This window comes from Charadrius vociferus, unplaced genomic scaffold (assembly GCF_000708025.1).
Source record: "Charadrius vociferus isolate BGI_N301 unplaced genomic scaffold, ASM70802v2 scaffold409, whole genome shotgun sequence".
NCBI classification, from domain to species: Eukaryota; Metazoa; Chordata; class Aves; order Charadriiformes; family Charadriidae; genus Charadrius; species Charadrius vociferus.
This window is the reverse complement of record NW_009650082.1, coordinates 572586-596617: the sequence shown is the minus strand read 5'-3', so window position 1 is coordinate 596617 and position 24032 is coordinate 572586. Positions and strand designations below refer to the sequence as shown.

Here is a 24032-nt window from a genome sequence, read left to right as displayed (position 1 = left end):
CCCCCCCCCGGGCCCCGGCAGCCGCAGCCCGTTACCCCAGGCCGCCCTTTTCGCACACAAATGAGCCTTCGCCGCACTCAGAGGGTCAGTTCTGTCCGTGGTCCCGGTCCGAACCTACCAAGGCTGAGCTAAGCCATGGTGCAACAGTGACAGCTCTTGGTCCTCTTGCCTACAAACCGACGGTGGCAGCCAGATGAGTCACAGAATCATAGACTCGTCTAGGTTGGAAGGTACCTTTAAGATCATCGAGTCCAACCATCAACCCAACGCTGCCCAAACCACCACTAAAACATATTCCTCAGCACCACATCTACCTGTCTTTTAAATACCTTCAGGGATGGCAGCTCCACCACTTCCCTGGGCAGCCTGTTCCAATGTTTGACAACCCTTTTGGTGAAGAAATTTTTCCTAATATCCAATCTAAACCTCCCCTGGCGCAACTTGAGGCCATTTCCTCTTGTCCCACCGCCTGTCACTTGGGAGAAGAGACCGATCTCCCCTTGCTACCCCCTCCTCTCAGGGAGCTGTAGAGAGCAAGAAGGTCTCCCCTCAGCCTCCTTTTCTCCAGAAATCACAAACTGAGTCAGCCCCGGCATATTTGCTAAATTTTTAGTTATTTAATGTTGCGAGCCTGGCCAGCGTGGCCAGGGATCGGGCCAGGACCTTCGAAGCCCAAAGCAGCACTCACCACAAACACGCTCTGATTTGAGCCCACACACTTCCAAAGTCAGATTTGGGACCCCAAAGCAAATCGAGAAGACGACTACACATATTAAAAAAAAAAAAAAGAAAAAGTAATGAAATCCAAGAGAAGCAGTGGAATCCCCCCTCCCCATCGCCCAGATTTGACGTGTCTGATTAGCACGAGGAAGGCAGAGATGTGGGGAGAGCTTGCATAATGTGGTGCAATCTAGCACCTCCCCCAGGGTGCCCAGCTGCTGCAGAAGCAATTTCACAGCTCATCATCCATTATGAGATTAAAATAATTTTTTTTTCCTCCCGTGAAGTATTAATAAATTGTGCAGGCAGACCAGAGTTAGTGCCATTTACACAAATGGTAGTGAATCACCCACCTAGTTATTTCTTAATGGATTGAGTATCTGTGTTCCTCCTTATCCTGTAATTTAAAAACCTAAATACACAAACCTGTTTACTTGTCTCATCAGGCTCCGAGCCAGTTTTTATTAAGCCCGGGGATAGCGGGACAATGGCAGAGCTGCCGCCTCCCATGGACCTGCCCCAGCACTTTACACGGGAACAATACCAAAACATCCACGTCGATCCATGCGAAAGGGGAAATGCGCTACAAAAACGTCCAAGACACATTGAAATCCCTCCCAGAATTCACTTACTTTCCCTTCTCGGGGCAAAACTCGCTGAGGCATCGCTGATATAATGCAGCTTCCTTCGCGTATATAGTGAAGATGTAAAGCCATAGTCAGAGCACCACTAATGGCTCTTTGAACATCTCTGCTTTATTACGGTATCAGACGAAGCAGGCATGTTTAATGTTTAAACTTCCAACGACAAATGCCTTCAGCAAATATGTTTTATGTATTTATTCAGTGCTTCTTAAGCGCCTGTCGCCTTAGCGGCTAAGGTGCTGCTTACTTTTTTTTTATTTTATTTTATTAAAATTAAGAGCATATCGATGCTTTGTAAAATGCCACCTTCTTCCCTCCCCTCTCTCCTCTTTATCCCCAAAAGAAGCTTGAAATCCTTTAACTGCCCATCCACTGCAAAACGTTTCAGACTGCCAGGAAGCTGCCGAAACGGGAAAAGGAAATTAACTTAAATCAGCAGCACAGTAAATCAACACCCCCCCATTATCCCAAAGACCCTCAGCTCCAGGACCTGGCCCCGGCACGCAGGAGAAGTGCCAAAGCTGGATACCTCCGAGTCAGCTTTGCCAAAGTAAACCCCGAGATGAGACAACAAGAGCATCTTCCCGATCTCAACCGCAGCGACAGCGTTTGGGCGGGCGCTGCCTCCAACTCCGGGGCACGGCGACGTCTGTCTGCAGCTACGCCTGACCTGGTTTCGCTTGGTCAAAGGAGATATTAAAGATTAACCGTGGGATCGAGATGCCTCACTCCTTGGCAGATCCTAAATATGCAAAACTCCTCAACGTGCCAGTTCAGGAGACATCAGGATAATCACCTGGGATCTCCCTCTACCTCCTTTGCGGTTACTGAGCTTCTGAGTGCCACAATTACAAGCCTTCCTCCACAACCCCGAGTGCAAGAATTTTATTCATTTACTCACTTATCCAAAGCAGAAGCTGTCATGTCACAAGAGCACAAAGGTGCCGGGCTGTTAGGGAAAGCACGAAGCACCAAGAGACTCACGACAAAATTGTGAGAACTGTAACATGGTGCGCAGCCAAGTATCCAAATCCTCAGCGTAGGTGTGAAAATCTCAGCCTTAAGCCTCCAATATGTGAATTTTGGGAAACAAACAGATTTTATCTTTAACAATTTTAACATTTTTTTTTCCTTTAATAAAAACAGGCTTATGATGGTATCTAAAAAAAGCCAGGAACACACACACTGCTGGAGGGGCTCATCGATGTCCTAAATCACTGCTACTCATCAAATAGCTTCTAAAGCATTAAGCAAGCTGGACAAAATGAATAGCTAGAGTAGGTATTACCTTTTCAAAAGGAAGACAAAAAGGAAAACCATCAAATAAACAATCAAAATAGCAATGACAAGTCTCCATCTAGAAGGACAGCCGGGACACCAAGCTGCTGGTCATGGCCAGGAGCCTGCAGTGGTGATCACTTCCAACGCTGGCGGTGAGATGGGACCGCTGTAGGCACTGACAGCTCTAGAGGCAACCGGCAGCGTTTGTTGACACAGGGATGAGCTTTGCAGAGGAGATGAAGGTGCGAGAGGGCTCACACCAACACCAGCACGACCTTCATCGCATGACCACGAGGGACCCAACCCAACACGCAAGGCATGAGGCAGGAGGCACTCCCTTAGCAGCTGCATCCAAAGAAGACCAGCCCCAGCTATCTGGAGGCCAAAACAACTGAAACACTCTATTCATTAAGCAGCTGGAGACCTTTTTTCTATTATTTTTACTAGTTTACAACATGCCAGGTAGAACCTGAATTGTTTCAAGGGAAACGGGCAGAGGTGGAAGAGTCGAAACGAGAGAGAGACGCGAACGGAGAGGTGGGGGAAGCTTGCAGCACAACAGGGCTGCAGGCAACAAAGCCAAAACATCGACCCCATGGTAAAAATTCACATTTTTCCAGTGTCCTCAAGGGCTGCAGTTGCCATCTTTCAAATCCAAGCCCACAACCAAAGCCTAGATATTTTCACAAACCTGTGATGAATCAGAGCCGAGTGCTTCTATCGCTAATACTGGCACCAAACTGGGGACCTCAGAGTCCTACTTGGTGTTACCAAAAAGCATCACCCCAGTCTAGCCCGTAATAAGATCAAAATGGGACGGATCCTTTCGAGGAAGGTTACTAGAGACGCTTGGCTGTCAGCTAAGCTGCGTCGGCGTTTACCATTTCTCCTCCCATCCCTAACCTTGGTATCAAACAACAGGAATCTCTTCCCAGCCTGCAACAGAGCAAGGCAGAGGTCGGCAATCAGGGATCACACGGACAGAAGAAAAAACACACCAGTGGAGAAGAGCTGGCGTCTCTAACACGGACATCGCAGCCATCCTCGATGCAGGAGCCTGGGAACTGGGGCAAGTGGAAATACTACACCGCATGTTCAAACCGCAGTGTTTCAAAAATTAAACACCATGGGCATGAGCTGTGCAAAGAGCTTCAGAGTTCTCCGCATTTTACTGAGCGGCTCTCCCTTTCTGATCCCCAGCATCTCTGTACAAGCATGATAAATTCATTCCTGAAGTTGCAGTCAAGTGCCCGATAATTTCCATCCTTTCCCTGCAGTTCCTCTCTTGACATTTCACGACCAATTTTCTCGGGAAAAACTTAAAAGGCCCGAGCTCGCAGTGCTGGGCTAACTAGTCCTTTGTGCATGGAAACCCCCACACAGAGCTCGCTGAAGGAAACACCGCATTTGCACCAGTATCAACATTAACCGCACCTGCAAGAAGGCATGCAAATATTCACGCAAAACCACACAGCTCCCAACTTTCTAACACTTGGGCGAGCAAACATCCCGCCGATTTTATACAACGAGGCCCCTACAGCTTTGCTCCCTCTGATTTAAATGACGATGTCGCCCTTTCACGTGTTCCACGCAGGGAAACCTGCCCTGGGATGAGGGGTGGACGGGTGAGGACCACTCATCTTCCCCTTGATACGGGTGCTCCCAGCGTTGGAGCATCCTGACCTGCACGCAGGAGAGCACGACCTGCTACTGCCTTGTGCCCCATCTGCTTCCAGAAGCGATGGGCACCCTCCTCCAGCCGGCTCCAGGCTGGAAACAAGCAGCTTTTGGGTATTTGCTTCCAAAATTCACTAGGAATTGCCAGAACCTGGGGGAAAAAATAATAAAAAAAAAAAGCTCCTCAAGAGAAAAGCAGCTCCACAGCTTTGAGCCCAGCGTGGGGTACACGAGCCCTCAGCGCCACGTAGGTGTCTGGTTTTGTTTAGAAGTCATCTGGAATTCTTAAAATAAATTTGCTAAATTGTCTTCCAGAGACTGATGGCTTTTTTTTTTTTTTCCTTCCCTCCTTAATAAACTTTCAGGGGTATCTTTATTGTTATGTCTAATTTTAGAGAAAACTAACATTTCCTGAGATTCAATTTCTCTCATAATTGTTGGAAGGAAACTAAATTGTCTGCTGTAAACATTCACTGTATTGTGTGAAAAGTATCTTTATTACAGCCCAGTGGGAATTCTAATAAAATTCCCAATCCTAGCCCTTCCTCACTTTTTTTTTTCCCCTTTAAGCTCACTCTTTTCTCTTATATACCTATTAATGTCAGTTCAAACATTCTGCAGTCGAGATATGAGAACTTAAAATACATTATTTAACAATCAAGGGTAGAATAAAGACTTGTGAGCAGTAAGATCCTTTCTGCCTTCTCTTTTGGTGCTTTCTATTACAGAAAATGAGAACGGCTATTCCATTTGTCTGTGTGCGTGCTTAGAGTTGATGAAAAAAATCTCATTAGTTTAGTCTGACATATACTCAATACAGTCTACGTACATATTTTTTTAAATTTTATTCTACAGCTGCAAAATGATACTAAATTTCATCAGATTGGAACGAAAACTGTGGTCTTGGAACATTTCCCTTTAAGGGTCTTATATTTATTCAGAATTCATGAATCATTTTCCAGTAATACAACTATAATTATTCTTAAAGTGTTATGTTTGAAGGTTTAATATGAAATACTTGCAAAAAGCTCTTTTTCACTTTGATAGTTTGTAATCTTCATGGTAATCAGATCAGTTAGCTCCTTCATACAGCAGGCAGGAAAATACAATTTAATATGAATCTCATACTCTTCACTCATGTTTTAATTAAAGTAATAAAAGCCAAGTCATATTTTGCCCTTTACAGTGTACACAGATGTATAGACCTGAGCTATACAGCACCACCTCCGACACTTTTGATGGCTGATGATGGATTTCCTAGTTTGAGACAAATTTAATTCAGGCTTGCTCAGAGGCTGCTGGTCACGAAAGCGGTGTGACCGATGAGCCAGACCCAGCACTGTCCTCGGCAGAACCGCCATAGGGGGGGACAGGTGCCCGGACCAAACGCCAAGCTCTGGGTCAGCTTTGCCACCTTTCACCCCACCAGCAGGAGCTCAGGCCGCTGCGATAGTGGTCCTTCAGCCGCGTCCGGTGCCAGAGCACACCCCATAGCGCATCCCTAACTGTCCCTCATTTTTGGTTCCCATCGCAGCTCTGCCCAGCCTGCCCTGGTGCATCACCCAGTAAGGAAGGACCCAAGCCTTTCCCAAAGGAGCAGAACCACACAGGGCCGGTGGCATCCACGCTGCCCTCCCTGGGTACCCACACCGCACGCTCGCCTGCTCCCTGCTCACCGGCATCAGCGCGCTCCCCTCTCCCGGGCACCCATGGTGCACGCTTCCCGATGCACTGCGTCCTCCCCCCCGGGTTCCCCATGGCACCTGTGGAATAATTACTCTCCAGAGTCTCTTTCCTACATTTACAGCCAGGCTGTATTGTTTATAACTTTGTTGCGTGTTTTGTATAATTAACAATACTTTTATTTGCACGTGCTTTGCAGACAGTATATTTATCACCAGCAACCCATAAGAACCTATATATCTGATGCTTAAATAACCCCCACTGTTTAAGCAGCCAGTTGTTTCGGTTCCTCATTGAACGTGACCGAAGAGTGGCCGTGTTAGTTCACGAGCACGACTGGGCTGAAGGTGCAGTCTGCTGTTACTGTATCCGGAATCGTGACAGTTTAATATATTAAATGCGCCTGGACTGATAGTGGTGAATTGGGCATCACTCAGAATTTCCCCCTAGCCGCACCTATCCTCCCACCTCGGGGAGGAGTGTGAGAACGCAAAGGGGGGTTATTTTCTGCCAAAACTACTTTGCCTTTTAACGCAACAGCACCCACGCTCCCCTGCCCGGGCACCTGCTGGCTGTGCCCGCTCTGAGCTCCTCGGGCATCAAGACGGGGGATGCTCAGGGGTCTGCTGAGCAAATCCTGCAGCAGAAGCCTGAGAGCTAACGCAAGCAACCCATGGCGTTGCAGGCGCCGAGCCAGCCCGTCCTCGTGGGTTGGCTCCCCATGAGGTGCCACCGCTTTGCTGGAGCAGTGCGGGGTTGGGTACCACTTCCCGCTGGCAGGCGAGCTGCCCGAGCACTGCAGGACACCAGTTTGGGTCGACGGCTCTGCCCAACCCCATGGGCGAGGAGAGGCTGGGGTGAACGCCTGACTCCGAGCGGGAGGAGCTGGATGGCCGCGCTCGGGATTCATCACCCTCATCGTCCTCCAGTACCTGCAGAGCCCCGAGATGCTCTTCTGAGGGGGTTCAGGGCACCGTGGGGCTGGAGCAGAGCCCGACCCTGCACGTGCCCAGGGCAGCCCCGCAGCCCACATGGAGCGAAGGGCATGTTCTGCAGCCGGACGAGGCCACGGAGGGGTCTTCCTTTCTGCACAGGCCCCCAAACCCTGAAGTGGAAAATAAAGCTTTCCTGCTGGAAAAGTAAGCGGCTCCCCAGTTAATCACACTGTTGTGACAGCGGACCCAAACACGGCTTGGGCTGGGGCTCCGATGAGAGGAGAAGAAGTAATCAATCAGTTGGGAAAGGAAATCCCAAGAGCAACAGGACTGCTTTTTTTTTGTTTTGTTTTGTTCTCATATTCCTGCAGCCCATGGTGCTATGTTTCCAGAAATAAAAGTAATTTTCCAAAGCCACTCCCCAGAGGTCCATCAGAGAAGCAAACCAACCTCTGCAGGAGCCAAAACCAAACCCCCCAACAGGACGCAGCAGAAAAACCTTGCTCGTCGCAGCTAACGGATAGCGATGTTATCGCATTATCAGGGCTCAGCATCAATCGTTAGCATGTAAAGACCTGGCTCCCAATCACACTGCGTCACAGCAGGTAATTCGGGAGACAAGCGGCGAGGAATTAGCACGGTGCGAGGAGCTGGAGGATCTGAAGGCAGAAACAGTTTGTGCATAAAAGCTCCGGGATTGCCTTTGTCTGAAGCGACAGCCACCGCTCAAGGCCAACGCAACACCCTCCCAGGACAGCCCAGCACCAGCGGGGCACGGTCAGGGGGTTTAAAGCAGACATAAGCACCGTATTAACGTGCTTCGAAGGTGACCTGCTCCCTCCAGAGCTGCCCCAGGTCCCCCACGTGGAGGTGTCCACCTTGCCCCAGGCCACGCTGACCATCAAAGGCAGCAGCTCTGCATACACCACGTGTAGTCCCTTTACAGCGGTGTTGAGCACAGTGGGAAATCTTTGATAGAGTGACACTTTGTTGGTTAAAGGATACTGCACACCTCCTTCCTCTATATTTTGCTGCTATTTTATGATCTGTTGGCTTTACGAGCTCATCAGCACTGCTGGACTGCCAGCCCCAGGCATCCTCATGCCACAGGAGTCATCATGGAATCGTCTAGGTTGGAAGGGACCTTTAAGATGCAGGCCAGCAGGTCCCCTGCAGCGTTATTTAGTCTTATTGGACCTCAGCTGTGCCCCACAGTGCTCTGAAACAGTCCCAGTTACTCTCTCCCCTTTACCCTCCAGCACACAGGGAGCATTTCTGGGATCTCGGGTCCGCATTTCCTTCACCCCTACTGGTGGTCATCGTGGCCTTTCAGTGCCAAGAAACACCCGTGTTCCAACCCTCCGTCAGAGCTCCTTTTGGTATCCGTATTTTCTATATGTAAAAACTGGTCAAGACACAGCAGCAAATGCTGTTTCTCAGTGGGATACACATGGTCCTGCTGCTCTGCTCTCTCTACCAGCCCCTGGGTACCCACCAGACCCGGGGGCAGCTCAACCACAGGCTGGAGCTGTGCTGCCTCCGGCACTGGACCACTCTCCCGCATTGATTGGGTTTTTATTATTATTTTTTACATCTTTCCCTGATTATGGGCTTCTTCACCACAAAAGAAATCAGGTTTGAAGGTCTTCATGCACGTTTTGATCACACACCTCTCAGAATGAGGGCTACAGTCAGACGTGCCACTTAACACTGATGGTCTTTACCACTGGGAACCAGGGAAAGACTTGGGAAAGAGAAGGTAAGATTAGTGCTTGGACTGACCTGAGGACATAGCTGGCTGTGGTCACCTGGAAGACCTCGGAAGAGTGGCAGACGCTGTGCCGAGCCCTCAGGCTGCCAGCCACACCACTTGCTATTCCGACAACTGCTCCTGTGCATCTGAGGATCTCCTTCTCCTTTGCCCCTAAACCTAAATCTATTTAGGAACCTCAGTTCCTTGGGGAAACGTCTACATGTGAAATTCATCCACCTTGACAATTTCAGAGTTTTCACACAGAATCACAGAATCTTCAGAGTTGGAAGGGACCTCTAGAGATCATCTAGTCCAACTCCCTGACTAGTCCATCATCATCATCATCTCCACTAGAGATCATCTAGTCCAACTCCAACTTCCGTCCCTACAAGGTGCTCTGTGTCACCTGACGGATATCTTCAACTGTAAGAGGCTTTTTCTTTTTTTTTTTTTCTGTCCTTTTTTTTTAAAGTGCAATAGAAACAGAGACTATCCATTTTGGTCTAGGAACTGCTCAGTTACATCAGCTTTTCCCTCTGTGATGCTTGGTGGCTGTTTTTCAAACACGTTATTGTTAACAACTTAGGAGACCTTTGAGACCAAGGGTTGAAGATGATGTTCGTTCTGTCTGTAAAATCAAGGCATTTCTTAACTATTATTTTATTTAAGCACTACAGCTGACCCTCCGACAGCAACAGAAGCTTCTCTTTCTATGACTGAATTCCAGGAATCGCTTCCCGACTGCACCTTTCAAAAATTTCCCTGTCACATAGGAGTTCATGCAAAATTCACAAGCCTGGATCATCAGCTGTAGTTGCGCTCACCTCCAAAATCCCACCCGGAAGGGTTTCCATTAGCTGCTGATTATAATAAATGACATGTAACACCCTATTGTTCGCTCTAAAATAGTACATGAGATTCTTCCTGAATCGTCTGCTGAGAAAGGCATTTAATATCTCTCAGTGTCTTGCCTCTATTTTTTTACTCTCTAGCACAACACATGAAATTATACAGTATTACTCAAAGAACAGCATGGAAAGAGGAAAATCTGTATTTTAGCACGGGTGCCTGCTGCAGCACGCACTCCCGGCTTCCACTGCACTGCCAAACTCTGTTTAATCCTATTTTTCAGCTTTGCGTCCGTATAAAGCTCTCACTTCTCTTCACTAAGGGCCATATATATACATATATACAGTCTTTTTTTCAGTGGCGCCCAGTGATAGGACGAGGGGTAATGGGCATAAACTTGAACATAGGAAGTTCCATCTTAACATGAGGAGGAACTTCTTTACTTTGAGGGTAGTGGAGCACTGGAACAGGCTGCCCAGAGAGGTGGTGGAGTCTCCCACTCTGGAGACATTCAAAACCTGCCTGGACGCTGTCCTGTGTAACGTGCTGTAGGTGACCCTGCTCTGGCAGGAGGGGTGGACTAGATGATCTCCAGAGGTCCCTTCCAACCCTAACAATTCTGTGAATTCTGTGAATATATGTTCTAGCAATATTTGCAACATATCATTGTAAAGGGATTGAGGAGTCATCAGTTTTTTATTGTAAGGTGCCCCTGTTGTGGTTGACTCTAGACTTCAAAAATACAGACTCATTGCAGATTGGAAGAGACCAGGATGCTGTACAGAGGCAAGAGAGTGAAGCCCAAGGAGCCCAAGACTGCTGGAAATTCAGAAGCATCAGAGGTCTCCACTCCTGGGGAACAGGGTGTCCCCCTTTTTTAAACCCTTCTACTTTTATCAGTGATTTTCTCTAACACTGACCATCCTCTGACCTTCATCGGTGCCTGTGATCAATAGACCGAGCCAGCCAATAGCCAAAACCAATAGATTATGAAGACCTTGAGACACGTCTCATCAAATTTAAACCAAACACAAGTTTCTTCATATGCAAAGACTGATCAGGCTCCTTAGAAACACAAAAGTTCATTAGGGGACTTGAGTGGAAATTGCATGAAGAATAACCTCGTGGTGGGTTCTAATTCTTCCTCCACCACTCTGCTGTGCAGTCTTTACTACAACAAGACTCACGAGAAGGATCACCCTAAGGTATCGCTCAGCCACGTGTATGGTCTCCTGGTTTCTTCCAGTCTTACTTCCAGAGCAAACCCAGATCTGAGACAGTGGCTGTGGTCACCACAAGCCACCTGCTGCACCTTACGAGCTTCAGGGACAAAAAAATTGCTGGAAACTTCTTCACATTTACACGTCCTTGTAGGTTAGGGACCAACCAACATGAGAATACATCACACCCGAGGAACGACACGGTGTCACTTCACTGCTACCAACAGAGCATCTCTACCAAAGCCACTGCTGGAGGGAAAACCAAGTGGCGCAAAGTCCACACTGGTCCTGTTTTACAGCTTCCTACTAGGGAGGAAGAACCAGACCAGGATGACCCATGTCTTTGTTAGCAACACCTAATTGTCCCCACGCTGCCCGGGGCTCCATGGCTGTGCCGGGACTGTGCAGTCGCTGCGTTCTGGCTCTGCAGCCCCCAGTGGGGACGGGGACCCCCATCTCCCCGCCCTCGCTCTGCCCCACACCCCGGTTTATTTTATCAACTGTTGACATTTCGCTGCGATTCAGTCGAGATCAGTGGGAGGCCCAGGAGGTGGGAGGACAACGTGCCTGCCAGTATTATGACAAGGTTTGATGGCATATTTTAGAGCGGCGGCTGCCAAGATGAGCTCTGTCTAGTCTGGAGCGTTAGCAGAACGCGTGGAAGGTATCCGCAGCTTCCCGCACCCTCATTAATTTCTAATTACGCTATCGCTTGCTTTCTCTGTTATTGCTTATTTACCAAACACAGCTTTATTGTACCGTCCAGTTCCTTATAACTAGCAAACCCATTGTTATGCTAAAATGGATGTTCTAAATGTTATTTATTATTTGATAAACCTTGTGTAACCCTGAATGAGGACATTAAATGGCAAGAACACTACTTCAAAATCCCATTTTAAATAAGTCACCAAGACAGCTGTGCCTTTATAAAACACATTAGAGTGGCACTCAGAGCACATATGGCTCAGGGATATATACAAATTATACAATTTCTGTCATTCGATCAAATAAGAGGGACGTTTTGACCCCAGAAATGAGTCAAATGTACGTTGTAATTCAAGCCCCACCGGAGGCCCTGGTGGTAATGTATCCTGACGGCTGATCAAAGAGCCCTGACCATTTGACCCACCAGATCAGCGACTTACTGTATCTATTATGGCTAATCCAGACCCGGGCTTGAAGATGTATGGAGATAAACAGATAAAGGGCAATAGGCACAGTAGATAAATGTTGATTTATACCCATCCAAGACCGCAGATACATACGCAGATGGATTTCGCGCGTGCAGAAAGGGGCCGGCGTGCGTAACCCCACACTCACATTTACACAGGGACACATTTGGAGACAGACGCCACATAAGCGTGTGCGCACGTGACAAATACAATCTCTCGACTCCACCGCCCTTGCTGCATCGGCGTAAACCCAGCGCTCAGGTGACCTCCTGCCGATTTGCACACAACCAGAGAAAAAATCCCCCACCTATTTCATGCACACGCTGCCATGTACAAACACGTCCGTGCCCACAGCTCCACCTTCCCCACAGTATAAATACGAGCAGCTCCATCCATGAGCTACCCAGTATCGCCCTAACGCCCGCAGGCAAACCAAAGCCCTCTTTGCTGGGGGTCATGGCCATGGGGCATCTCACCGGATCTGGGTGAAATGAGGCTTTTTCAACGCCACCGTGCAAACCCGCAGCCCCCCCACAGGGCCACAGGGCAGATGTGGTTCCTGCCAGCCAAGACTCGATGCTTTCGACACACGGACGGGCAGCGGGAGCGTACTGGGAAGAGCCTCACGTAAGAAGAGCATTAGGAAGAGGAAATAGTGTGCAAATAACCTCCTGTCAATTTAATTATCATATCGTCAACACTCACAGTTAAAGCAGCCGGGTCATAGAATCACGGTTTATGTTGGAAAGGACCTTGAAGATCATCGAGTTCCCACCACACTGCCATAGGCAGGGACACCTCCCACTAGCCCAGGTTGCCCAAGGCCATGTCCAGCCTGGCCTTGAACACCTCCAGGGATGGGGCCTCAACAACCTCTCTGGGCAACCTGTGCCAGTGCCTCACCACCCTCAAAGTGAAAAACTTCTTCCTAATGTTTAATCTAAACCTGCCCGCTTCCAGTTTATAGCCATTCCCCCTCGTCCTGTCACTCCACGCCCCAGTAAAAAGTCCCTCCCCAGCTCTCCTGGAGCCCCTTTAGGCACTGGAAGGCGCAATAAGATCTCCCCTCTTTCGCCTTCTCTTCTCCAGGCTGAACAGTCCCAACTCTCTCAGCCTCTCCTCACAGGAGAGGTGCTCCAGCCCTCGGATCATCCTCGTGGCTCTCCTCTGGACACGCTCCAGCAGGTCCATGGCCTTCTTATGTTGGGGACTCCAGAGCTGGAGGCAGTGCTCCAGGTGGGGTCTCACGAGAGTGGAGAAGAGGGGCAGGGTCCTATTTGTGCTCTCAGTTACAAAAGCAAAGAGTTGGTTATGCCGACGCCTCTCCCCAGCCTGAATAAACTACACCCACGTGTAACAGCATTTGCACGAGGGGTCACACAAATGAACTTGTTGGTGCAGGAACAGGCACGTCGCTCGGCTGGAATGAGCCGCACACCGAAAGCTCCTGGTAAGGAATGGGCTCTTCCCTCCTTGGAAGCTGCCCAAAGCCCAGCCAGCAGCCTGGGACGTGCGAAGGATGGGGGAGGAATATGGCCAACACTCCCCTAAGGTTTTCCATGATGTCCCTCCACGGACTGGGCACAGAGTCACACCCCAACAAGCCGAGGGACAAGTGTCCCCAAACCCGCACCATTGTTCCCACACCCTGCCTGAACATCACCCCAGCCCCAGCTCCCCGGCAGGGTATTTCCTACAATAGGAATGAATTCCTATTAATTCACCCGTAACGGGGGATAATGATACCTTCTTGCAGGGTGTTCCCAGGCGCCGTCACTTCATCTTTATAAAACACCCGTGGACCCTTCCTGCAAGTGCAAAACTCTGGATGCCAAATGAACCCAACCTCGTTCAGTCCAGCTACACGAGGAATTTCCCAACCTTTGCCTTTCCCGCAGTTACTCTCCCTATCACAAAGGGAGAGTAATAAATAAATAAATAAATGCCTTCTCTTAACTCTTTTGCGGGTGTTTTTATTTATTTTTACCAGCACCGTTGCATTTTTACTCATCTTTCAGAGTACCCCGCATGGCTGCTAAGCTGTCCATCGCTCGGGATTTTTGCATTACTTAATTCCTTGTCTTTGTCTGGGGAGGAAGGGGGGGGCAGAAAGAAAGAAAATTGTCAGGGGTGAGGAATGATGCTCTGCCGACTTCATGAGACACAACAGACACCTCACTCATCTCGGGGGTCAAATGTCCGCCATGGTTTGATCAGATGTCAAGTTGCATTTATACTCCGGCCCCTGTTGGGGGTTGAATTACATTTCACATTTGACTCACTTCTGGGGTCAAATGTCCTCCTATTTGATGGAACAAGAGGAATTCTTTTTCCCCGAGCAGGCTGTGCTGGCGTGGGTCTGGATCTTTCAGAGCTCCCATTATGTTTTAGGCTCCTGTATTTCTGCATTTTGTTCTCAGCTGAGATGAACCCTTTTCGGGTTGACGAGAAATGCAGCCGATCGCGCATCTACGATCCCATCCAGTAAGATGACGGGTGGGAGCGGGTCAGCTGGCTTTCAGATGGTTTCTTTGGGGTTTTTGAAGGGATTTGGGTTTGGGTTTTTTTCCTTCTTCCCCCCAGTTTAGCAGCTCTGTGGGGTAGGGGATGATGAAGGAGAGGAAAGCGGACCCCAGTCCTGGCTTTGCCCCACTCTTCCCATGAGATACTGCAGAATATTTTAATGCTATTAAAATAGTAGTGTTTAAGTGTTTTAACACTAATACATTACTCAGTCACTAAGTAACAGTGTAGAAGGGGTAGTGACGTTGCAGCATAAAATCATTTCACTTGAATTTCTGCTTTTCATAGTGGTGATTAGCAGTCCTATTCTCAATCCCCTTGAGACCTGCGGGTAATGGGATATCCAAACCAGGCAGAAATAAAGAAGCGATTTGTCCTTGCACCACTCACCCTTCACCCCAAGTTGGATATGATTTGGTTTCTCTTTCTTTTAAATTATTTTGTGCTATTGATATTCCCCTCTACTCAGCACTGGTGAGGCCACAGCTGGAGTACTGGGTCCAGTTCTGAGCTCCGCTGTACAAGACAGGCGGACATACTGGAGAGAGTCCAATGAAGGACCACAAAGGTAATGAAGGGACTGGAGCATCTCTCCTGTGAGGAACGGCTGAGGGACCTGGGGCTGTTCAGCCTGGGGAAGAGAAGGCTCTGGGGGATCTCATTGGCATCTATAAATACCTGCAGGGAGGGTGCAAAAAGGATGGAGCCAGGCTCTCTTCAGTGGTGCCCAGGGACAGGACCAGAGGCCATGGGCACGCACTGGAGCAGAGGAGGATCCCTCTGAACATGAGGAAATATTTATTTTGCTGGGAGGGTGACTGAGCACTGGCACAAGTTGCCCAGGGAGGCTAAGGGGTCTCCATCCCTGGAGTGTTGGGTGGTTGGACCAGATGAGCTCCAGAGGTCCCTCTCAACCTCAACTCTTCTGTGATTCTGTGATCAAAAACCGTAGAAGGGGCTGAGATAAGGCGGGTGTCAGGGTGCCACAGGATCACGATGCTCTCCAAGGACCGCTCAAGCACAGGAGCTGCCCTAACCATGCCCTCTCTGTAGCTCCAGTTGCAAAATGAGAATAATCTCGTCTGCGCAATGGGAAAGGATGACTCAAGAGCTTAAGCGGTTGCTGGATCTCTGGGCAGAAAGTGTAAAGCATTGCACTGACAAGCAGGAGCCACTGAAACCCTTCTGGGTTTAAAGCAGGGCCGGGGGAGAGGTGATAAACTGAATTCTGCTTTCTGCCCAACTCCTTCTAGGTATTTTGAAAGAAAAATCACAAGGCAATACAGAATTTCCTATAACGAAGACTATCAAACTTCTTCCATCTGTGGACCCCTAAACGTTTTCCGGCTGAAATGAGCCACGCACAGAGATGGATTTCTCGCTCTCCCAGCCTTTCCCACCCACCTGGAAGCACGGAGGGGCTGGAAGCCCTCGCGCAGGTCCGGGGGATCTCATGGTGACAGTCTCACCCCAGACCACCACAAGGTACCAGAGGAGCTCAGTGTGTAGCGCAAAACTGAGGTAAATAAGCAAGTGTGCCCCAAACCAGGCGATGTGAAGTTAAGATTTCCCACCGTTAATGCGGGACGTCCCAGCCCCTGCGCCTGAGCTGGGCTCAGCGTGAAGCTGCGTCTGCTGCCGGGAGCTGCAGATGCCCAACAGCACCCAGTGCAACCAGTTTAAGACAAAAATGGGGGAAAAAAACCCCAACCCACCAGCCCAACCTATTACAGTGTGATGGCTTCAGTAACTAGCATGTACGATTCCTCTTGTCCCCAAGGATGCCACGGGCTGAGCGATGCTCCACGTGCGCTGCACAGGCGTCTCGGGGCCGATGATTTAGCAGCTTGTGAAACCGTGCTCCTGCTGTTTAATGTACTCGTGCAGGTTACGACAGGTTCAGCAACCAATAAAAAACATCTGGAACCCCCATTTAAATAGAAGAGTTGTGTTAGTAGTAATAAAGCCATGACCGGTGCTATAAAGCGCTCTCTGGTAAACAAGCGCTGATGTGCAGGTAAATAAATGGAGATGACAAACTCACGATGGTGAGGGAGGAAGGCTGCTCCCCATCCTCCTCGGCCAAAGCTCATGCTAGGTGTGAACCACCACTAACAGGGGCAGGGCATGAACTGGGACCCTCGCCCTCCCTCCCTGCTCCCCTCTGTCCATCATGGGCGAGGTTATGGGGGGTCATCGCAGCATCCCACGGGGATACCCGGCCCGGCGGAGCCCCGGGTGCCACCCCACACCCCTGCACCCCTTAATCCCACTCCCAGCTCCTCTCTGACTGTCCCAAACATAGCAGGACAAGGAGGGGAACTGGAGACGCAAGATGAGACAAACTTCCCCTTCTATTTTCCATGTCAGTCCCCACTCCCCATAGAATCATTTTGGTTGGAAGAGACCTCTAAGATCATCAAGTCCAGCCACCAACCCAGCACTGCCAAGTCACTACTGAACCATGTCCCTCAGCGCTACATCTACCTGTCTTTTAAATACCTCCAGGGATGGTGACTCAACCGCTTCCCTGGGCAGCCTGTGCCAATGCTTGGTAAGTCTTTTGGTGAAGAAATTCTTCTTAATATCCAATCTAAACCTCCCCTGGTGCAACTTAAGGTCGTTTTCTCTCGTCAAAGAATCATAGAATGGTTTAGGTTGGAAGGGACATTGAAGATCATCCAGTGCCACCCCCTGCCCTGGGCAGGGACACCTCCCACCAGCCCAGGTTGCTCCAAGCCCCGTCCAACCCGGCCTTGAACACCTCCAGGGATGGGGCAGCCACAGCTTCTCGGGGCAACCTGCGCCAGGGGCTTACCGCCCTCAGAGTGAAAAATTTCTTCCTGATATCTCATCTAAATCTCCCCTCTTCCAGTTTGAAGCCATTCCCCCTTGTCCTATCGCTACGTGCCCTTGTCCTGTTGCCTGTAACTTGGGAGAAGAGACTGACCTCCCCCTCACTACAACCTCCTCCAGTTCCCTCAGCTGCTCCTCATCAGACGTGCTCCAGCCGCCTCACCATCTCCGTTGCCCTTCTCTGGACACGCTCCAGCCCCTCAATGTCTTTCTTGTGATGAGGGGACCAAAACTGAACACAGTATTCAAGATGTGACCTCACCAGTGCCGAGCACAGCATTTGCTCTGGGAGATAAAGCAGCAGCACAGCCCCCGTACACAAACCCATCCCTGTAATGGGGGGTACCAGCCCCGTGCCCACCCTCTGCCAAGGGAGAGCTACTTCCTCCCTTTCTATCCTTAACTGGGATTTCAAAATAGGAAATTAAAGTCTCCAGGTAAACAGAGAACAAAAGAGCAAACTTCTATTTCCCAGGTTATAGCCATCTAAGCTGGTTTGGTTTATCCTTCTCCCAGCTTCAAATGGTACATGAATCCTCCACCACGTGGTGGCCTCCGGTTTTATTTGGAGGTCAGCCCTCCTCCTCCTCCTCCTCCTCGCTGGCAGTGCAGCAAGCCCTTCCCCACCCTGCAGCATCACTTCTGATTCCCCTCCAGCCACCCGCCTGCAGGGGAAGCGGGACGCCACAGGGCCTGCGAGGCGATTTCTGTCCATGTAGAGGAGGATTCCCGGTGGCCGCAGTTCAGCCCCAGGCCAGCCCGATCCCGCAGGCGCATCATGGCCAGGGAATGTGGCTGGACACCGAGCGGCGCTGCCAGCCCTTCCCGACGAAGCTGGGGAATAGTCATCCCTTGGGAATTTTTAAAGGCAGAGCACCTAAGACAACTGCCCCCGTTAGCATCTACCACTTGCTCGTAGGCTTTGCACAGCCCTGGAGAACAGGAGGGGGGCACAGGGCTGACCCCCGGCCGGGGCAGTTTGGGGTGACCCCTCTCCTTTCTGCGTTTACTCAACCTCTGGCAATTCCCGGCTCTAACGATCAAGCGCAGGCCGTTGTTGATCGACTAAATATTTGTTTCTGCTGAATCACTCGATAGCACAAAGTTTGCGGTTCCTTCCCCACCCTCTGCAAATCCTTCTCACGTGAGAACAGCCCTCTCCCCACGCCTCGGCAGCCGTGGCCGCGCACACCCTCTTCGAAAGCGAGAACAGGAGGAACCCTCCCGAGCAACGAGCCAAGGCGCTGCTGCACTCTAAGAAGGCAAACAGCAGGTTTTCATCCTGGTTCCAGTTGAATACGCACGCATTTTCACTGCCGCTGGTGTCTGAGTTACATACTCCAGGCATGACTCGCTAGCCTTGTAATTCACAGTGGTGAAGTAGAGCGGTGACGGCCAAAGCCCAGCAGCAGAAGCACACCGTAAGCTCACCCTGGGGCACACACACCACGACCAGGGCAACAAAAAGCCAGCAGCATCTTAGGCTGGATGGAAATCACCACACTTTCAAAATTTGCAACGCATCACCTTTACACGACACAGCCCTGCGCAGCCCACGATGCACGAGGCTGTGGTCAACAGGGGCCCTCAACGAAACAGCCCGACGCAGCCCAGAAATGGGATGCGGGAAAATATTAGCAATGACCTTGCGCTTTCCCTCGCGAGGCAGTGGGATGTGATGGGATGTTCCGCCCCGAGGGTGCGGCATCGGGTTCCTCAAAGATGCACGGGATCCCCAGGCCACCTCAGGGGGATGCAGATGGGACCGTCTCTCATCTCCTGGTCAGGAGCACAGGTAAGCACGTGCTGAAGTTCCCCTAAGCGTGGGCTTAATTTTATACATGTTTAGGGCTCCGCTGAGCGGACATGTCTGTTCTGCGTGTGTATCCAAGTCCTGAGAGAGCCCTGAAGGCTCAGGCACCTGCGAGATGTGAGCACTTCTATTCTGGTCCTCCACGTGTGGGTTTATAGCTCCAAAACAGGAAACCTTTGATTCCTTTTTCTCCCCGAGCCAGCTAACTGTTAATCTATTTAGCTACAGGAAATACTCTACGTGAGGGAAGGAGACACCTGAACTACACACAATACTTGGAAACCTCACCGCATCCAGAAACACCGATCGCACCTTCATTTCCAGTGAAGGATGCTGAGGGCAAAGCTTTTCAGCCTCGTTGGGGAGCCGAGGCTAAGCTGGGCTCCAGCAATATGCAGCAGCACCGTCACGGCACGCAAGCGCATCCCTCTCCCTGTCCAAGGGCATCCACCACTGCTCCTCGGGAGCAGCTAGGTTGGCAGCTCTGACCTCCTCCGTGGACCCTCCTGATGTCTCAGGAGCGCAGATTCAGAGAGAATTTGTGCTTAGGCAAAGCTTAAGTCCCTTAGAAAAATCCATCCACGCTGCCCACCCAAGCAAACCAACGCTTACCTGATTTGCCGATAGGAACTCCTGGGCGTTCTCGTTCATTCCCATGTACATGTTCTCCCCATCAAACTGGAAAGACAAAAGAAAGGTCAAGTTAGTGAAATGTCATCTGCACGTCAGGGTTACACGCATCGCAAACACTTTCCCGGCTCTTCACACCAAGATGCCCAGAAGAAAATCCTGAGCTGGCCCGTTAAAACTTTCGAGTGTGTATGAGCACACACACACACATCACTGTTATTGCAATGAGCCACAGTGGCGTAGCCCATTTATGTTCATTTTTCAGCAAAATAATGAATGAATCACTCTGGTTCGAACAAACCAAACCTGTGCGAAACCACAGATGTACCCAGCGGCAAAGATCATGCAAATGAAGTTGTTGTTAAAATTCCCACTAGACCAATCAATCGGCTTTAAAAAACCAATTTCCATCGATGGGAACTTCCAAGACAGGCAGGTCCCATTCAGTCCCTTTCCACACACCTCCGTACTCCCAAAGCAAACCAACACCAGCGACGCAGAAAGCCGCTCCAGACCCTACAGGAGGGGGTCTCTGTGCAAAGCCTCATTCCCCATCCTGCCGCTTTGCTGCTGTTTGCAAACTTGGGCTGCCAGAAGCCACGTTTTCCCCCATTTCCCCTTCCCCTTCCCCTGCCCGGACTGTGCCTGCGTGGCCGGGCGCGAGGCAGGGCAGCCCGAGCACAGCGCGTCCCCCCCGTGCCCCCGCAGCTCCTGCAAACCCGCCTGCCCCCTTCGCCCCCTTCTCGACTGCTAATCCACTTATTAAGCTACAAAACCCCCACAGAGAACCGCAAAACTCTTCTCGTTAATTAGCTACAGCGGGAGCTTTTCGCTTGCTCTGACTTCAAATGCAGGGAAGAAAAGCCCTCCAGGATTGTCTCCGGCTGGAAGTATGGCTGGGGCAGTTCTCAAGGCTAAGTTCACAAATTAATTATGGCAATAAAATGGGCTATGGCATAAAACACTCCCGAGACAAGGATGAAGGTTCCAGCTGTGAATGACACCATCTACTTAACAAGGGGCAGAGCCAACCCTCTTGCCCTTACAAGCCGGATGATGAATTGAAGATCGTTCACCCCTCGCGTGTCCTCTTGCTCTCTGATACGGAGCTGACACCAGTTATGCCTCAACAGAAATGAGCCGTATTAAGAACAATAAAAGAGAAATCTAAATAAATCCAGGTGAAGATTGCAAGTGTAGATTATTAATTACACTTCCATTTCTTGGAGTGCTACAGGATTAGCTATTAAAGTCAGCAGAGTTAGTAAAGCCAAGCGGGGGTAACGCAGCTCCGCTCGGCGTCGGAGCACACGGACACCTTCTAATTGCCAAACCATCCTCCGGGATAGCACAGCAAACCAATTAACAGCAGCGAAATTAGAGTGGGTATTGTGACACTCATTAACTAATACCCACAGCAGCCGCAGCAGGGTGGAAGGGGATCCCAGCGCAAATGCAGGATTGCGTTAAACCCATCAGCGAGGCAGGAGTGCGGGACGCAGCCGGCATCGGCACCCTGACGGGTTTGCTGGGACCAGCAGCTCTCCCAGCAGCCAGCCAGGGGCTATCCAATTTAAACCGAAATTTCCCTCCACGTGTACAATGATCATCGGCACAGCCAACATGGTGCTGGCTGGAGCCGCTGTGGCTTCCTGATGTGGAGACTCAACCAGCTCCACCGCCTAAATTCCCTCTGCCAACCCAGCGGAGAAGGTAGAATTCATAGAATCATAGAATGGTTTGGGTTGGAAGGGACCTTGAAGATCATTGAGTTCCCCCCCCCCTGCCATAGACGGGGACACCTTCCACCAGACCAGGTTGCCCAACGCCATGTCCAGCCTGGCCTTGAACACCTCCAGGGATGGGGCCTCAACAGCCTCTCTGGGCAACCTGTTCCAGTGCCTCACCACCCTCAAAGTGAAAAACTTCTTCCTAATGTTTAATCTAAACCTGCCTTCTTCCAGTTTATAGCCATTCCCCCTCGTCCTGTCACTATGTGCCCCAGTAAAAAGTCCCTCCCCAGCTCTCCTGTAGCCTCTTTAGGCACTGGAAGGTGCAATAAGATCTCCCTGGAACCTTCTCTTCTCCAGGCTGAACAGCCCCAACTCTCTCAGCCTCTCCTCACAGGAGAGGTGCTCCAGCCCTCGGATCATTCTCATGGCCCTCCTCTGGACATGCTCCAGCAGGTCCATGCCCTTCTTATGTTGGGGGTTCCACAGCTGGAGGCAGTACTCCAGGTGGGGTCTCATGAGAGTGGAGTAGAGGGGCAGAATCCCCTCCCTCGCCCTGCTGGCCACACTTCTGAGGCAGCCCAGGATCCGGTTGGCCTTCGGGGCTGCGATCGCACATTGCCGGCTCATGCTGAGCTTCTGGTCAATCAGCACCCCCAGGGCCTTCTCCTCAGGGCTGCTCTCCAGCCATTCCCCACCCAGCCTGGACTTGTGCTTGGGATTGCCTGACCCAGATGTAGGACCGTGCACTTGGCCTTGTTGAACTGCATGAGGTTGGCATGGGCCCACCTCTCCAGCCTGTCGCAGGAGCAGTGGGAGGGTTTGGTGGAGATGCTCAGCCCTGCGGGAGGAGGCGGTCTGCGGCCTGGCACAGGCAGCAGCGGGCTTTGCGGGAGTCAATCTTTTTTGGAACAGGCAAAATTACGGTGCTGAGGTCCCACTCCTGAGCTCTTTTTAGGAGGAGCCCGCCAAAAAAAACATCAGGTGGGTGCTGGAGGCTGCGCAGACAGGACCCGCTGCGTGGCACTGCGGGACGCTTACAAGCTATCGCGTCTTGAGACCGCACGGAGATGCGGCAGGAGAGCCGCGCAGGAGCTTTCCAGCAAACAGCCCTGAAGGGAGAGAAAATATCCCAGTGGGGAGATAGTTCTGCCCATCCCTGGAACCGGCCAGGAATTTGCACTGCAGAAATATTTGTTTCCACATCAGGAAAAGAAGAGCTCTTTCCTAAGTAAAAGCTTTGCCCTCTGAGAGATTTAAATACACAGATGCTGTGCGCGCAACCATCTATCCATCCATCCATCCATCCATCCCTCCCCCTTCCTTGCAAACACACACCTCGCTTTTGTCCTCCTCCAGCGCAGTGTTTTGCGGATCTAGACAAAGACCTGTTAGAAACAGCTCTTCTCCAGAAAACAAAAGTCACCTGGAAATCTACATTGAGAAAACAAAAAGTACCATTCCCCAGGAGGTCCAGGGCAGGACAAGCACTCTGCTTTCTCTATATCATTCTGTTTGTCAGACCGTTTTTGGGTTTGGTTTTTGGTTGGTTTTTTTTTAATGGCTTTCTACTATTTCCCTACCTTTGTTCCGCACTTCCTTCTGCCCTCGATGCCTTCATAATAACGGTAATGAATCCTGCCTTCAAAATTACCGTGCCTCTGATTGCCAGCCTGAGCAGTGAGCCTGAAAATCAAGACTCGAAATGCAACGGAAACTTTGGAACTTCCACACTGCTGATTGGATTTTTTTTTTTTGCCTCTCCTCCGGGCTATGAAGGTGCAAACAAATTTATTAGAAATTCTCCCATCAGGATATTTTTTCAATTAGACGTTTGCCGCTTATCCACCAGCCAGGTAGAGCAGATAAGTAATGTGCTCTCCCTCTTCTCATTATTGTTTCGCGACGGAATGCACTCCCAAACAATCAGCCCCATCATTCCAGGTAGATTTACGACAGAAACAGACATTTTAATATTTCCCTTTGGTTACAAACGCTTCCTCCCTTCTCGTTTCAGTCCAACCCCCGGTGCGCGTTAAGCCTCCGGGGCAGTTCCCGACCTGGGTGCATCCATCACCCCCTGTGCCCCCCCCAGCACCGATCGAACCCATGCTGCATGGTGCGTGTGGAGCAGCCGAGATCATTTTCAAGTCCTAATTTGAAAGGAACATACCCTCCTGGTATGGACAAGTTCCATCTCAACGCACTTGTCCTTAACCACTCTTTTGCTCTTTCGTAATTATTTAGTTTCTGTTATTCTGTGGCTAATAGGAGCAGCCTATTAAAGGCACCAGCGGCTGTGGCGAACTCCCACCCTCTCCCGGCACAAAGTGAGTATGAAGCCGGGATGAGCTGGGATCGCTCCCTGTTCATACCACTTGGCATCCAACACACGGCGTTCGCTTGAAAACCCGGAAAACCTGGGAGTCCTGGGGGACAACAGGATGCCCATGAGCCAGCAATATGCCCTGGTGGCCAAGAAGGCCAATGGCATCCTGGGGGGCATCAAGCAGAGTGTGGCCAGCAGGTGGAGGGAGGTCATCCTC

General features: G+C 50.4%; 1 protein-coding gene across 1 annotated transcript in view; it reads right to left on the bottom strand.

Annotated features, from left to right (window-relative positions):
* TOX2 (TOX high mobility group box family member 2) overlaps positions 1 to 19867 on the bottom strand; it is a 96782-nt gene extending 76915 nt beyond the window's left edge. Inside the window, exons 1-2 of the mRNA XM_009892110.1 lie at positions 19862 to 19867; positions 19739 to 19804 (exon numbers count right to left, since the gene is read on the bottom strand). Coding sequence (XP_009890412.1) covers positions 19739 to 19804; positions 19862 to 19867 — 72 coding nt within the window. The remainder of the gene's footprint in view (positions 1 to 19738; positions 19805 to 19861) is intronic.
* Positions 19868 to 24032: the final 4165 nt, after the last annotated feature.